This window comes from Typopeltis vanoorti, chromosome 11 (genome assembly GCF_054136105.1).
Source record: "Typopeltis vanoorti isolate ZY-2024b chromosome 11, IOZ_Tvanoo_1.0, whole genome shotgun sequence".
Lineage (NCBI taxonomy): Eukaryota > Metazoa > Arthropoda > Arachnida > Uropygi > Thelyphonidae > Typopeltis > Typopeltis vanoorti.
Genome location: NC_143559.1, coordinates 108,347,941 through 108,365,376, shown reverse-complemented (window position 1 = coordinate 108,365,376; position 17,436 = coordinate 108,347,941). Strand labels below are relative to the sequence as shown.

General features: G+C 33.5%; 1 protein-coding gene across 1 annotated transcript in view; it reads right to left on the bottom strand.

Moving 5' to 3' along the window:
• Positions 1-17,436, bottom strand: part of LOC150101923 (uncharacterized) — a 1,001,066-nt gene that overhangs the window by 777,733 nt on the left and 205,897 nt on the right. The window contains exons 18-21 of the mRNA XM_090399931.1: positions 8,505-8,639; positions 8,123-8,251; positions 2,209-2,319; positions 1,972-2,094 (exon numbers count right to left, since the gene is read on the bottom strand). Coding sequence (XP_090256057.1) covers positions 1,972-2,094; positions 2,209-2,319; positions 8,123-8,251; positions 8,505-8,639 — 498 coding nt within the window. The remainder of the gene's footprint in view (positions 1-1,971; positions 2,095-2,208; positions 2,320-8,122; positions 8,252-8,504; positions 8,640-17,436) is intronic.

The window sequence follows — 17,436 nt, the reverse complement described above, 5'->3', positions numbered from 1 at the left end:
AAACTTGGGTTTTTCATCACAAAAGACAAATCAGTCAGAAAAATCAGTAATTTGTGATGTTTATTTGTAGTTTTTGTTACTCATGATACCTATATATAGCAGGATCAATGTGTAAGTTTTAGGTATATCATCATCATTTGATTATGATGCTGTTAGAAACTTGAAGTAGGAAAATGTTTTTAATTTTCATTTATCAATAAAGATATGAGTATCAGCAGTATGCTTCATCTTTTCAAACAGAAGTCTTATAAACTTGGTTCGGCTTCAAATGGCTGTTATTTGCATAAGCAGTTAGGTGCATGTACAACCTTAAACTTTCTGATTAAAAGAAAAAGTGTTTTTTTGTTTGGAGGGAAAATATTCAAGTATTTTATAATAAATTTAGTTTAATCCTTTATCCAAGTGTAAGCAAACAAAGTTTGCACCTGAGGTATCTTCAGGACTGAGGCAACTCGTGGTAACCAAGCTCTCATCACTCCTTGTCTCAGTATCTCCCATAATGCAAGCACATCTCCTTGTGGACATGTATAATGCTATGCATTAAGGGAAGGGCCACTACCCAGACCGGTTTCAACCTTTATTGAGGTCTCGTCAGTGGGAGCCAGACCCAGAAGTGGTGATATTAAGGCAGAAGCAATAAGTATTTTACAAGCATAAAAAAATAAATTCTCTTAAACAGCTATACCAAGTATCTTAAATTCAGCATTATGTTTGTTAATCAAATGTTGTTGAGTTAGTTCCCTTACATATTTGTAAAGTTAATTTTAGAAGCAATAGTAAACGTTCAGTTGTTGATAACATTAGAAATCAGTCCCATTTGAATTACCTATTTCCATCATGATTTATTTAACTGAACACTGTAAATCCGTGATATACAGATGTATAACAAAAAATCTGTGACATGCCAATGAGCATAACATGTAAGAGAAATTGAAGAGAGTTATCAACTAAATGAAAGATCGTTTATAATGTAAATTGATTATTTACATTATATTTTGCCATCCATCAAAAGATCAGGCTGTAGATTTTTGCAAAATCTCATTTGTGAGGCTAACATAAGGTCATAATCAGGTTTCATAATTTCGGTAATCCAATATCTAATATATACATCAATATTATATGACTGAAACATTATACTGAATCAGGTGTGGCATTATATACATACTGCATGTGTATGCAGCACACACCAAGAAATTCAAATTCATTACCATACAACAAAAATTTGACATAAAAAGAAAAATAAGATTTACCTCCATCAATTGGAAATAGAAATAAAAACAGAGAAATAAAGGAAAAAAATTGACTATTCTTGAACAGAGGAATACTAAACTATTACAAGTGCTGAAATTAATATTCAATGATAGTTTTAATATTATTTGGACCTTTGGAGCAGAAGGATTAATTTTATATATCATATATCAGCTAATGTCTTTTATTCCCGTATATAGAGAGTAGGTGAGGCCGTTTTAGTCCTATCTAACTTTTGGAGACTGAGTGGGCAGTTCAATCTCCACTGATACCCAATCAGAGATAGCTGGCCCAAAGCTATCACTAATTAAGTGGCACGCAGTGAAGAGAGATGGCTCAATAAGTGTCACCATCTCGTGGTCCCTAACACTCGTATTTAATGTCTGAAATAATGTGGGTTCTACAGTCGAATTTCTTGAGTTTACGGGATGAAAAACCCGAGTTTCAGGGAGAAAAAAGCCGCTTGCCCGTGCCAGAGATTGACTAACTTGGGAACCGGTCGAAAAAAGAGAAAAATTTCTTCTAGTCGTCAACTAGATTCGAAACCAAGAAGTCTTCCTTCGTGCGGTCAAGCACCATGGTATGCAAACGCCACATCCACTGAGCTACACAGGCTCTTGCATTAATTTTATTAGTCTTATTTTAATAACAGAATATTTAGTTGATTTTGAAAGAAAAAAAAAAGAATAACTTTTAAATTTACTTGGTAAGCCTAGCACTTACCAACACACCCTGGGAGACTATTACTACGGCCAGTAAAACCTGGAGCACATACACAAACTGGAAGTCCACTTTGTGCCAACTGACATTTTGCATGATCACCACAAAAAATATCGTCACAAGGATCTAAAAATCAAAAAAGTATATCCACTTATTAGTACTACAAATCAAAAATCTGTAAAATTTCATTAATAATGATTATAGAAAAATAAACTATAGGTATTAAAAAATTAAACTTACGTTTACAATCATCTCCAAAGAATGGTTCTGGACAATAACACTGACTTCTGCTATTACAGACTGCATGTCCCCGACATGATTTGTCATTTGAACATTGCACAACAGCTGTACCTGTAACATTCATATATAAATATTCAACATAAAATATATATAACATACAAACATATTATGGGATTCCTTAGGGATTAAACAAATTAATTGAACAAATATCCATAGAGATTTCTTTAAATTATGCAATTATCCTTTACATATTGAGTTAGTCAAGATAATTCACATTATCTTGACTAATTAATCTCTTTAATTAGTCAAGTCTAATTAATCTCTTTTGTAATTAATAATTAATCAATATAATACCAAAATTTGGTGGATTTTGAATGAAATTACTAATATTTCAACACTGAATCAGGTGTGATATGCTGCTGTTATTTTTATGATAACAAAAAAAAAAAAAAAAACATATCCACTTCCTCTACGTCCTGGAAGTAAAAACAAACTTGTAATAAAGAATGCAATCTAATCTTACATATGGACATGCAAGAATGAATTTAAAGGTGTAAAATAATTTCAAACCTTAAACATCATGCCATAGCTAAATGCTTTCTTCAGTGAATACTGTGTAGTAAGTAGGAGAAATGAAAATTTCCTTCTCCTCCTGTAATTACAGAGGTAATGAACAGAAGTGTGCTGATCTATATTTAAACAATACTCTTTGTCTCCATTTCTCAAAATATTCTTCTTTTTTTGTACATAGTCCCGTGAAGATATCTTAATTTTAAACCATATTGATAAACTACAAATGCAGAAATGTATATTAAACTATATACAATCCATTTATTTAGATTTTTGTTAGGAAAATGCTTTGATACTATTATACAGTAGATTCCAGTTCAGTGGGACTCATTGGAACTAGAGCATTTTGGTCCAATTAAGTGGCTGCTCCAATTATGTGAAGTTTCATGTTAATAGTTAAAATGATATAAAAAGCAAACTAACATTTCACTGAGCAACGAACAACAAATTATATATTCAAATAAATTATAATAGCGAAATATGTACTTAAATTTCTCTCATTATCAATACTAACATAAATAATCGCCTGTTCAAGGATATGTCTGTTATTCTAAAACTTTCAACGTAATCCTATTAAAACATAATGTGTACATAACACATTAGAAAATATTTGATATTTAAACATTTCATTTATATAACATGTAATTTACATGACAAACATATGCATAATTAGTTTACTCTTTTAGAAAAACTTGTGCCATAGAGTTACTATTAATTATTTACAACACAAGGATGAGTGATTAGTTAAAGCCAAATATTTTGACCTGAAAATTACAGACCATCTTCAGTAGCAATGATAGTTGATTACAAGGTAGAATACGAAAAAAATGGATGATTTGAAACAGAAGGAGCCATGTGATGTTATACTACAACAGCATAATGGTATAACTGAGGAAACATAGGTTAATCATAACTGTAAAAAAAAAAACTTTAACGATATGTTATTCCGATAAGACATTACCATATTTTAGATAAAAATAGGCAGTCGTTCTGATTCAAGTTCGGAGGTGAAGCAAGGCCTCAGCACTCTCTTTAAACAAATGCTCGAATTTGTACAGACAATGATGAAGTAGATGAGTTTCAAACCAAAAAATATTATGGTCTACATCTATTTCATGTTGAGCCAAACCAGATTTATCAGCATCCAGTTTGTCCAAAGTAGGATAGATGATTCCTTATGATTCACGAGAATATCAGAATAACACATCATTAATTTTTTTTTTCATTCTACCTTACAATTAGCTGATCATTGCCACTGAAGATGGCCTATAATTTTCAGGCCAAAATATTTGACTTGAACTAAATAAATAGTATTACTCATCCTTGTGTTTTCATGTAAATAATTAATAGTAATGTGCATAATTACTTTTCAACTTTTAGTTCCTAACAGTTATTGCTTGAAGAATTTATCTAGTATATCCTGTCACGTTCTTTTTTGATTGACTATGAGAGCACAAATTCACCACAGATGTCTAGTGGTGACAATTGTTTTCTGTATGAAGTATCATTGTAACGATCAATAAATTTCCTGGTATTCTGTGTAGTCACTCATTCAAATTCAGATGTGTCATCTTCATCACTTTCCTTGTCTTCTAATTCCTCATCTTGGTGTTTCGATAGAATGCTTTCAAATATTTCATCTTCACAATCTTTATTATCATTGTAACATTCAACATTATTTTCAATAAATTCAAATTCTTCATAGTTTCTAACTTTTTTTTGCACTTCTGAAATGGCTTAATATTTACTTTTGGCTGTTTCAGGTATCTCTAAGCCTGAATGCTTTAAAACACAGTGAAAATAAGTTTTGAATTGTCTTATTGCTTATTACTCTCCAATTATCAGCAACAAACTGTAACCCTGGAGGTTAACTTCTAAACTCACTTCCTTGGCTATGGAAAATTATGTAAGTATATTTTCTTCAGGTTGCATCTGGGATGTGATTCACTAACTTTGTATGGTACAACATCTTCACATTTTTTATTATTCCCATTGCCTGCATCAAGGATGTAGTGTTGGCAGGCAGAAATTCCAGCTGTTTGTTTTGTCAATTTTCATGTTTGTCAAACATTCTGAACACTGAGGGTACGCTGCAAAATTGTCAAGAATCAGAATAACTTTTCTTGATTTCTTGATTAACCAGTAATACTTCATCTTACGATGCTTTGCTTTATGACAATCCACTCATATGATGCTTTTCAATTATGACTAATGTCCATTAATACTACGCTCATTCACTCATATGACAATTTTAATGATATGACACTCTATTGAATCAACCGATATTCAGTTTTTGTGCATTATGAGTTCAGTGCTGGCTATTTGTGCTTGATTTTTGTGTTTCACTGTGAATTATTATTATTACACAAAAACCTCCTGAAGTCACGGGCCTCATTGAGGGAGGCAATAGTAAGATAATTCTAACAGAAATAATGTCTATCATACCTAATCTTAACCTGATTAAATGTTTTTGGACTCACAACTTCGTGTATCTATCTAGTAAGCTCATAACAATTTATATGTCTCAATCATATCAGCCCTCCTCTGCCTATTTACTAGTCTCTGCATATTACATTCACTCAACCTGTCTTTATAGTCAGTATTCCACAAACTTGGTACTGTTTTGTTATTTCCCAGAGCTTGTTTCTCACCGAGAAATGCGGGTCACCAAATCTATGTGCAGCAGTCCAGATGTGGTGTAATCAATCTTGTACAGTGGAATGATCACATGTTTATTGCTACTTGTCAATGCCCTTCTTAGTATAGTGGTATTTCTTTGTGCTGTTTTGCAATGTGTCCTTTAAATTTCAATTCTCTATCCACCTATTCTCTATAAATTGTTTATAACTATTCGTTTATTTGATTGTTGTTTGTATAACAGCAGATAAAATTCAAAGTAAGGACTTCCAGTAAAAAGAAAAAGATGCAGAAAACTAGTTACATTACATACTAAGATTAAAATTATTAAATTTAGCGAAGATGATGTATTGGACACTGAGATAGGTCACATGTTGAACTTGCTTTGCACTATTGCCGCTATTGTTTAAAACAAAATAAAAGTTCTGAGTGAAGTGAAAAGTGCTACATTAGTTAATACTACAGTTATCTATAAACGTAACAATCTTATTAATGAAATGAAAAAACTTCTAATAATGTAGAATGATGACCATACTGGTTGGTGCGTTCCCTTAAGCCAAGCTATTCCAAATAACTTTTTCATTTGCAATGTTATTCTAAATTTTTTGTTTGCATATATGACATAAATAATCATCATCATCAAATTCCAGACATATACCTCCGGGGGGGGGGGGGTTATACAGGATATTATGAAAGTACTACATGAAAAATTACATCATTCCTATGTGAAAAAGCACATTTATCATCTCTGATTCCTTTTACAATACCCTTTCCGCTGTTTCTAAGCTTTTTCCAATAGCCTCCAGAATATTTTGCCACCTTCCTGATATTTTTTCCTTTGCTCTTACCAAAATCTTCCCATGACTTTTGTTTACCTAGTTTTACACACTGCTTTGCTTTCTTACATTTGTCTCAGTATTCTTAAGCACAAGCTGACCTATTTGCTAGGAACTTTCAATATGTTTCCTTCACTGCCTTTTTAACTTCCTGAGTCTACCACGGAGTTCTGATTTTTCTATCCTTACAGTCAACCTCATCACATGCCACTCTGACTGAATCAATGTTTTCTTCAGCATTCGCCACTGAATCTCCAAGGTTTGGTTGCTGATTTCAAATTCATTCATTTTTTTTTAAAAATAATATGTGTGTATTTTAGTCTACAGTTCACATCTGAAAGCTGTTCAACTTTGATTTGTTTTAAAACTTTCTTATATACTCTTCTTTTCAATATGAAATTCAATTTTATCCTGCTCAAGACTAAACGATGATCACTTCCAATTTTAAATCCTCTGTATAGTCTTGTGACCTGAACCCATAGGAAAACATTGCTATCAACAATAACATAGTCAAATAAGACTTTTCTGATTTCTTACATCTTCTCTCCTTGTGAATTTGTGCACATTTTTATGTTGGAACATAGTATTACTATTAACTAGTCCATGTCCTGAGCAGAAATCTCATAAGTACTTATCATTATTATTAGCTTTGCTCTTTTCTCCATATTTTCCCAAAAGATTTCTGTATGTCTGGTAATCATTTCCTACTCTACTGTTTAGATCTTCAACAAAGACCTCCTTTTTCACTGTGTCAGTTGCTTACTCTAATGCCTCCAAATCCTACACTTCTTTCTTAATAGAACCCTCTGTGGGACAACAGGCACAAATAAGTCTCATTGTCAAATTCCCCATTCTGATAGTTGCAAACATCACTCTACTTGATATTGCCTGCCATTCAAGAAAATTATTCTCATATTTAGTGTTGAATACTATAGCTACCCTTTTCCCTGATTGTTATTGTCATAAATAAATGACAATAAATAAATGCTTTATTTATGACAATAATAATCAGGAAAAAGAGTAGCTAAAGTATTCAACAAATATAAGAATAATTTTCTTGAATGGCAGGAAATATGAAAATATTAATCTCATATTTAGTGTTGAATACTATAGCTACTCTTTTCCCTGATTGTTATTGCCATAAATAAAGGACAATAAATAAATGCTTTATTTATGTCATTTATGCACATACATGACATGATTGCTTAAAAACATTATTAAACCAATTACATGCAGCTTATAAAAAAAATATAAAAAAAAGGCAGTGATTCACTATACAACAGTGGTCTGGAACTTAACGTGTCGTATGACTAGGATATGCCTGTATACCACTGTGTATGCATCTCCCTTATCCAGTGAATTTGTCACCTTGCTCTAGTGCATGATTGAGAAAAAAAAAAGTTATGTACCATTACTTTTTTTGGTTTACTTAAATAAATATTTCTTGCATAGATGGTACAGGCAACTCTCACTACAGCAAACTCATAGGGACAAAAAAATTGTTATAGCAGAAGATGGCTATAGTGAATTTTCCTTGGAATTGCACTAACTAGGATGTTGGCTCAAACTTTTAAGTAATGTGTTATAATAAGTGATGTGATGTAATAAATGAATAAATGATTTTATGAGTTCCTCATAAAATTAGACTTGCTTTAATAGCTATATAAAGACCATATATAATTATGTTTTTTAAGAGTTAATTACTTTTTCTTTTTTTTTTTTAACAAAAAATACTTCTTTTTTCACTATGAGTAATTTATATCAACTTTGAATGATTAACTGAGTTTGACTCATAGACATTCAGTTTTAATGAATAAAAAGTCTATGAGTCAAACCTGATTAATCATTCAGTGTTAATCACTGTTACTTACATCTTGAGAAGGGATCTCCAACTGTTCCTGGTGGACAGCGACACTCAAAGCTACCTGGAGTATTTGTGCAGATTGCTGAGATTCCACATTTGCCATTAGGTCCAAACACTTGTGAACATTCATTAATATCTTATAATAAAAAAAAAAAAGGAAAAATTCGATTTTTTTTTACTTATCAAATATAACATACACCATTTAAAGTGCATATAAACTCATATGTAATATCAATAAAGATTATAAACAAATGCCAAAATTCAACATAATACATTTATCCTCTAACATAAGTGTGGTAATATTGTTTTTACTTGTAATTAGAAAGCAATTTGTAAGTTCAATATTAAGGTACTATTAACTAGTCATGACATTCTTCCTAATTTCTAACCTTGACATTTAAATCTGCCATTTCCAGTATACCCAGGAGGACAGGAACATGTGAAGCTACCAAGAGTGTTAGCACAATTTGCTTTTTCTCCACACTGACCAGTTGGACCAAATCGCCTATCACACTCATTAATATCTGAAATAAAATAAAATGTCATAAAATTGGAACTATATAATAATTTGGTATAATTAAGTACATTTATGATTTTCTAATTAAATTAAATCAAATTCAAATTCAAATTATATAATAATATATTAGGGCCAAATTTCATATTTTAAATTATTCACTAGTATTATCTCATGAACATAAATTATAGTACAGTAATTAACCTATAATGTTAGTACTGTGAATGACCTCTCTCCAAATGGCCAAATGTGAGAGGCTTTCCAAACCACACACACACATGCCCAAAGTAGCAATTGCTGAAACTTAGTTACTTATATGGAAATAAAAAATAAAAAAAATAAAAAAAACATTTTCCTAAATTTTTAATTTAGGAAAATGTTTCAGTCTCCAAACTCAAAATATTCACACATTTTATTCACTCCATTTTCCACATAAAATATATTCCTCACTTCCTTGCTCATCTTCTTTTGTATTATTTTCAGGACAGTTTTGCATTCTTCCTCTTTCCCTTTCTCTTATATGCATAATTACTCTGTATTAATCTGGAAAATCTCCTCACAAACTCCACAGACCACTTTCCCTCAACATATCCTCATAACTGATATTCCAGAATCTGGCTTAATTACTCAATTCTGGATCCACTCCAGAATGCGCATTACCTTAAAAGTAAGTGACTAAATCTGTACACACCAAACTAGTTCTGTGCTAGAAATAAAATAACTGATGAAAAATTAGGAATGTATGTCCTGATGCAGATGTTCTAAGGAATTTTAATTATTATTATGATTATTATTATTACTATATGGAATCTATAGACTCATCAAGCAAGGCCCCACACAAGCACCATCCAATATTTGCATGACATTTATCATACTTTGCTTTTTACTCATTCACAGCACACCCACAGCAGACTTTAGTAACATATTTCACTCATTCACTGCTCTCCAATCTAGCCCTCAAACTCTTGCTCAATTTCAAAGGATGATCCCTAGTTCTCCCACCACCAGAACAATTCTATAAAATTTTATCTGTATTAATTATGTAAGAACCTTTCAGTAATTTGTATGTCTCAATTATGTCATCCCTTTTCTGCCTATCAATCAATTTATGTAACCCACAAATCTTTAACCTATCCTTATAAAGGTGCTTTCCACAGATCTTTATAAGGATAGTAATAGTAATCCACAGACCTGTCACCATCTTGGTGACAGGTCTGTGGATTCTCTCCACCTCCTTCTCATCCCCAAGAAATCCAGGTGTCTGGATCTGTGCAAAATAGTCAAGATGGGGGGGGGGGGGGTGCCTGATAATTTATAAGGCCCTGATAATTGGATTTCATCCAAATTATCAGGGCCTTATAAAGAGACAACCTGCTATCATTCTTCAGTAACCAGTAATGTGATGAGCAGTTTCATTCAATTTTTGCAATATTACCTCTAACCTTCAACTCTCTATTCACCAATATCCCCCAAATTCCAGCTTCATCAATTTCCTGGAGTATAGTTTCATCAATATGATACACAGCTAGTAATCTTTTCATCCCAAATGCATTATCTGTATTATGTGTTACCAGTTGTCATTTTAAACTGATGTCTATTTGCCTATACTTCCAGTCTATTTAAATCATCCTCAAAAATTTTAACAACATCTTTATTGACCATTGCTCTATCCAATTTTGAATCATTAACAAACAATTGAATATTTCCTCTCAGATCATTTCCAATTACATTAATGTACAAATTAAATAGCAGTGGCACAAATACATAGCCCTGCAACACACCAATAGTCACAGGCCTTTGTAGTATCTTTCCATCAACCATCCTCTAAGCCATTTCACAATATGTTTGTGAAATGGCTATAACTTCATATGTTTGTGAAATGGCTATAACATGTATGTACAGGGTGTTCGGGATAAATTTGACATATTTATAATTAATTATATTTTTCCGTAAGTTACATGTATTAACACACACTTCTCTTCATTTAAAAGTTTGGACCCTTCTTCATTCATATACAAGATGTCAGAAAGGATGGATAGCTGGAACCCACCTGAATCATGGAAGAGAATAACTTGTATCATGATGATTCGTGCCCGCCATCAAAATAAGGATATTACGACTGCTGCCCAATGCTCCCTGAATACAGTAAAAACAATCAGGCATGAACTAGAGACTTGCAATGGTGACTACGAGGATGTAGCAAGAAGAAAGATCCCTAGCAGACGATCTGATTGCGTTCGTACAGCAGAATTCCTTGCAAATCTGCAGGAACAGGTGTTGAAGAACCCTGGCATTGGAATTCGGGCTTTGTTCGTGGAGTTGCTAACTGTAGTCAAGCCCTGGATAACAAGGGTAGCCAATGGTAGGCCGTATGTATGGCAGCAGGATTAGGCCCCTTGCCACACCTCTGGGAAAAGTCAAAAATGGTTGTCTGAAAATTTCTACGACTTCACCAGTCCAAATGTTTGGCCTCCAAACTCCCCAGACCTTAACCCCATGGATTATTTTGTATGGGGCGCAGTTGAAAAAGACACCAATCGCACTTCCAGTAATACAAAAGCCCAGTTAATGGATAAAATTAAAACAGTTTGTGCAGCCCTTCCCAGGGAGACTGTAGCATCAGCTTGTTCGAGGTTCCGAAGCAGAATTGAAGCTGTGATCGATACTAATGGTGGTTATTTTGAGTAAATCTTGTTGATAGTATTGTAATTAACTCTGCCTGTAATGTTTTTTTGTCAATTCATTAAATTTAATAGATACAAAGAAGATTTTCTTTTTCCTTACGAAACTGTCAAATTTATCCCGAACACCCTGTATATCTGAAACTGTGTGACTCAGCTAGTATAGACGAGCCCTTTGGTTGCAACTGGATTTGAATCCCATCTATGCCATGAAGAACCTTTATCGAGTGTTTTCAATTAAATGGTGAATTAGCCAGTCACATACAGGGATGGAGGTTTTTTTTTTTTTTTTTTTTTTTTTTTTTTACTCAAGAAACTCAGGTTTTACATCTCTCAAAATTGACCCCCATGAACACACAGATCTACAAGCATAAACACATGCTCTTAGAGAATGCAGCAGAGGATTGACAAAGCCAACTGCATAATTGCCTAAATCCTGAATTAAAGGACTCACAATCCATCTTGGACAGATGAGAAAAATCGGCTGGGTATGAAATGAATATCTAACCAACTAAAAAAATAATTAAACTAATACACTTTCATTACTGTTACACTAATCAAATATTTTTATTGGTTAAAATTGAAACAGATGCATACGCTGTAATCAAATCAAACCAAATCAGAATTAGCATCTTAAAAAAAATAAAATCAATGGTACTATCAACATAAGTAGCCTGAATGGCAAAGAAATGGAGCTAGCTGAGGAATTAGATAAGTACCAGATCGACATAATAGGGGTGACTGAAACAAAAAAGACCAAAACTGGTGAGATCTTTCTGAGCAATAAATACAAAATGTTATATTCAGGCAATGACAATCAAGGAAAAGAAGGAGTAGCCATAGTATTCAACACAAAATATGAGGCTAATCTTCTTGAATGGCAGTCAGTCTCGAGTAGAGTAATGTGGGCAAATATGAGAATGGGGAACTGGACAATGAGACTTATTTGTGCCTATGGTCCCACAGAAGGTTCTACTAAGGCAGAAGTGGAGGAATTTTTTGAGGCTTTAGAAAAAGCAATTGACACAATGAAAAAGGAAAAGTTGGTCCTTGTTGGGGATCTAAATAGCAGAGTAGGAAATGATTGTGTGACATACAAAAATATTTTTGGAAAATTTGGAGAAAAGAGCAAAGCTAATAATAATGGCAAATATCTGTTGGATTTCTGCTCAGGACATGGACTGGTTATTATTAACACCATGTTCAAACATAAAAATGTGCACAAATTCACATGGAGAGAAGAGGCTAGGAATAAGAAAAATCTCATTGACTATGTTATTTGTTGATAGTGATATTTTCTCCCTGGTGCAGGAAACCAGAGTGTACAGAGGATATGAAATTGGAAGTGATCACTATTTAGTCTTGAGCAGGATAAAATTGAATTTCATATTGAAAAGAATAACATGTAAGAAAGTTTTAAAGCGAATAAAAGTTGAGAAGCTCCCAGATGTGAACTGTAGACTAAAATACACAAAGATTATTGAAGAAAAAATGAAAGAGTTTGAGAACAGGAATCAAACCATGGAGATTCAGTGGCAAACTCTGAAGAAAACATTCATTGATTCTGATAGAGGCATGTGTTGAGGTTGTCTGCAAGGATAAAAAAATCAGAACTCCCTGTTGGACACAGGAAGTTAAAGAGGCAGTGAAGGAAAAGGAAAAGCATATCAAAAGTTCCTGTCAAATAAGTCAGCTTGTGCTCTTAGAGAATACAGAGACAAATGCAAGAATGCTAAACACTGTGTAAAACTAGCTAAACAAAAGTCATGCGAGGACTTTGGCAAGAATATAGAAAATAAATATCAAGAAGGTGGCAAAATATTCTGGAGGTTGTTGAAGAAGCTTAGGAATGGAGGAAAGAGTGCTGCAAAAGGAGTTAGAGATGATAAAGGTGACATGAAAATGGTAGAAAAAGATATCCTTGAAGTATGGAGTAATTACTTTGAAAAATTACTAAATAAAACAAGCAGTGATATCACAGTGGTAAAAAACAATCCATACTTGAAGTAGAAAAAGCCATCAAAGGCTTGAACTGTGGAAAGGCAGCAGGAGTAGATGATATTCGACCAGAAATGCTGAAGTAAGGTGGTATAAGAGTCTTACAGTGGCTGCACTGCATAGTTCAGAAGGCTGTGACAGAGGGACGAATTCCCAATGATTCGAGTAGAGCTCTCATAGTACCCATATATAATAAGGGAAATAAAACTGAATGTGAGAATTACAGAGGTATTTCCCTACTGAGTGTTCCTGGCAAGATCTATGCAAGTATACTTGAGAAACGGTTGAGAATTGTTGAAGAAAAGCTTGGTGAAGAACATGCTGGATTCTGGCCAAATAGAGGCTGTCAGGATCAGATCTTCACTTTACGACAAATAGTCGAGAAAGCATGGAATATTACAAAGATCTGTATTTAAGTTTTGTCGATTTGGAAAAGGCATATGACAAGGTACCAAGAGAGAAGCTATTCAATATGCTGCAGTTATATGGTGTCAATGGGGCATTATATCAAGCAATACTTAGTCTTTATTTGAGTTGTAAGTCAGCAGTTAGAATTGAAGTACAGGAAGATGGTTTAATGTTAAATCTGGTGTGAGACATGGATGTACATTATCCCCTCTGTTATTCATTATCTATATGGATCACATTATGAAGGAAAGTGGTATTAAACATGATATCAAAATTGGAGATGTTAATGTCAGCTCTTTGCTTTATGCGGATGATGTTATACTTCTAAATAAATCTGCTACAAGTCTGCAAGATTCTCTGACTAAATTGAATAGCTGTTGTAATAGATATGGTATGAAGGTCAGCAATAAAAAGACAAAGACAATGAAAATAGGCAGAATCATTGAAAATGTCAACCGTGTTGTGAATGGAGAACCTGTGGAACAAGTAAAACATTTCAGCTACTTAGGCACAATTTTTACTGAAGATGGTAAATTAAATATAGAAATAGACAACAGAATCAGCAAAGCTAGTATGGTGCGAAGTCAATTGAATAAATTCATATGGAATAAGAGAGAAATTAGGTGTATACAAGACAGTGTTCAAACCAGTTTTAACTTATGGATCTGAGAGCTGGGTCAGAAGTAAAGCACTTGACCAAAGACTAGAGACTGCAGATATGAGAGTCCTGAGAAAGATTATAGGCGTGAACAGATGGCATCAATGGCAATATCATATTAAAAACGAAGATATTAGGAAAGAACTTGACATTGTCAGCATCCAGGAATGCGTTAGCAGAGCTAATCTCAGGTGGTAAACAGAATGGTCAAGGAAAGATTAGCAAAACAAGTGTTCTCTGCCAAGTTGCCTGGAAAATGACCCAGAGGGAGACCAAGATATAGGTGGATTGATACGGTACAAAGTGCCTTACACGATAGAAATATAAGATCTGATAATGTTGGAGTCGTGACAAGTAACAGACTGATTTGGAGGAAAATTGTAGATAGGAAGTTAGTAATGATGTAATTTTTTTCATGTAGTACTATCATATCCTGTACACCCCTTGAGGGTACATGGCAGGAATTTGATGATGATGATGATGATGAGATATGAGAGTCCTGAGATATATTAGAGGCATGAACAGATGGCATCAATGGCAATATCATATTAAAAACGAGGATATTAGGAAAGAACTTGACATTGTCAGCATCCAGGAATGCATTAGCAGAGCTAATCTCTGGTGGTATGGTCACTTAAATAGAATGGGCAAGGAAAGATTAGCAAAACAAACGTTCTCTGCCAGGTTGGCAGGAAAACGACCGAGGAAGACCAAGATATAGGTGGATTGATACAGTACAAAGTGCCTTAGATGATAGAAATATAAGATCTGATTACTTAAATATAAAGAGCCAATAGGCTTCATTTTGGCAATATAAATATTATTTAAATTAAGGGGATATTAAATCCCACATTGTTTTAAAACCGAATAAGAAACTCAAAGATTGGAATCAGAGACTTTCATGCTGAATATGGTATAGTAAACTATAAAAGTATCGGCAATTACTAGCATGAGCTAATGAAAGTAGTCCTAGTACGTAGTACAAACTCGGGCATCTTCCAGCAAAGGTGGTCAAGTTCTGATAGCTAGTCTTGGTATTTTCCATAATGTAAAAACACATTTCCTAGGAAATGTATGCTGTTATTACATTATGGTGGGAGGTCACTACCCAGACCAGTTTTCAGCCTTTATTGAGGCTTCATCAGTGAGTAGCTAGACCAAATTAATACCAAAAGGTATAGTGAAAAGAACTTATATATTCTGCTATATGAGTTGTCAAAAAGGCACACCCATTAAGTTACTTAAATATAAAGAGCCAATAGGCTTCATTTCAGCGATATAAACATTATTTAAATTAAGGGTATATTAAATCCTACATTGTTTTAAAACCGAATAAGAAACTCAAAGATTGGAATCATAGAGTTTCATGCCGAATATAGTATAATAAACTATAAAAGTATCAGCGATTACTAGTGTGAGCTATGCAAGTAGTCCTAGTACGTAGTACAAACTCAGGCAACTGGCAGCAAAGGTGATAAAGTTCTGATCGCTATTCTTGGTATTTTCCATAATGTAAAAACATATTTCCTAGGAAATGTATGCTGTTATTACATTATGGTGGGAGGTCACTACCCAGACCGGTTTCAGCCTTTATTGATTCTGATCCCAATCTTTGAGTTTCTCATTCAGTTTTAAAACAATGTGGGGATTTAATATCCCCTTAATTTAAATAATGTTTATATCGCCAAAATGTAGCCTATTGGCTCTTTATATTTAAGTAATTTAATGGGTGCACCTTTTTGACAACTCGTATAGCAGAGTATATAAGTTCTTTTTGCTATACCTTTTGGTATTAATTTGGTCTAGCTACTCACTGATGAAGCCTCAATAAAGGCTGAAACCGGTCTGGGTAGTGACTTCCCACCATAATGTAATAACAGCATACATTTAAATAATAAGATCTGATAATGTTGGAGTCTTGATAAGTAATAGATTGATTTGGAGGAAAATTGTAGATAGGAAGTTAGTAATGATGTAAATTTTTCATGTAGTACTATCATATCCTGTACACCCCTTGAGGGTACATGGCAGGAATTTGATGATGATGATGAAAAAAATAAAATAAATATCTCATATATGTACAAAAAAAAATTTTAATTAAACATTGCTACAGTAAATAGAATGTGGATATTAGCTGCAATTTAGTGCAACTATTTCATGGATTATTTTTATTAGTATTTTTATTAATAAAAATATTCCTATAATTTCATGGGCATTTAAATTCTCAACAATTTAAATGATAATGTCAACCCAAAAGTCACTTATAAACTGCAGCCAATCTTTCTACTTTCTCAGTACTTTGTGAATATTTTTACAATCAGATTTGCATAGGAAACATCAACTTCCATTCTATGGTCCCTTCCACCCTCTGCAACTGGATCACAAGCTTCTCACTGATGTTTACTATGAGTCGTGGTGGATGGGTTCCCACCCTGAGATTGGACAGAAATATCTCAGGATTCTGTACTTTCACCCACTCTCTTTCTACTGTATATAAATTACCTGTTCTCACAGACTTCAAATCCTATTCATAGATTTTCTGATGACAATGCACCCCATTCCTCATTTTCATTTGACAAATCTTATAGTGCCCAATTGTTAGAATCCTAAAAATCTACAATGACCAATGTTCTGAACTCCAGTCTCTTAGCTATATTTCAATGGGGTAAGGAAAACCTTGTAGTCTTCAACACTACAAAACTCCTGTCTGATCTCTCACAAGAAAGATCTCAAATCCTTTCCCCTTAACTAGCAATATTACCCATATATCCAAAAACATGATCAGATTGACAAGTAGGCATTTACTTTGGATGCGTAACAAAATAACATAGTGTCCTTTACCTCCAGTGTACAGAATTGTGTTGCCAGTATTTTTATCATATGAAAAACAAATGGCAGCAGTGACGCACTGGATTTAATCAGGGAGGGGGGGGAGCACTCAAGATTTAATCTTGGGGGCCAAGTTGAGTAGACAATTTGAGAATAGATACTATGCACTGCATACAATACATGAAACCAGCAATCTGCTCTGGTCCGGCTCAGGCAAATGAAACAGCGCTCAG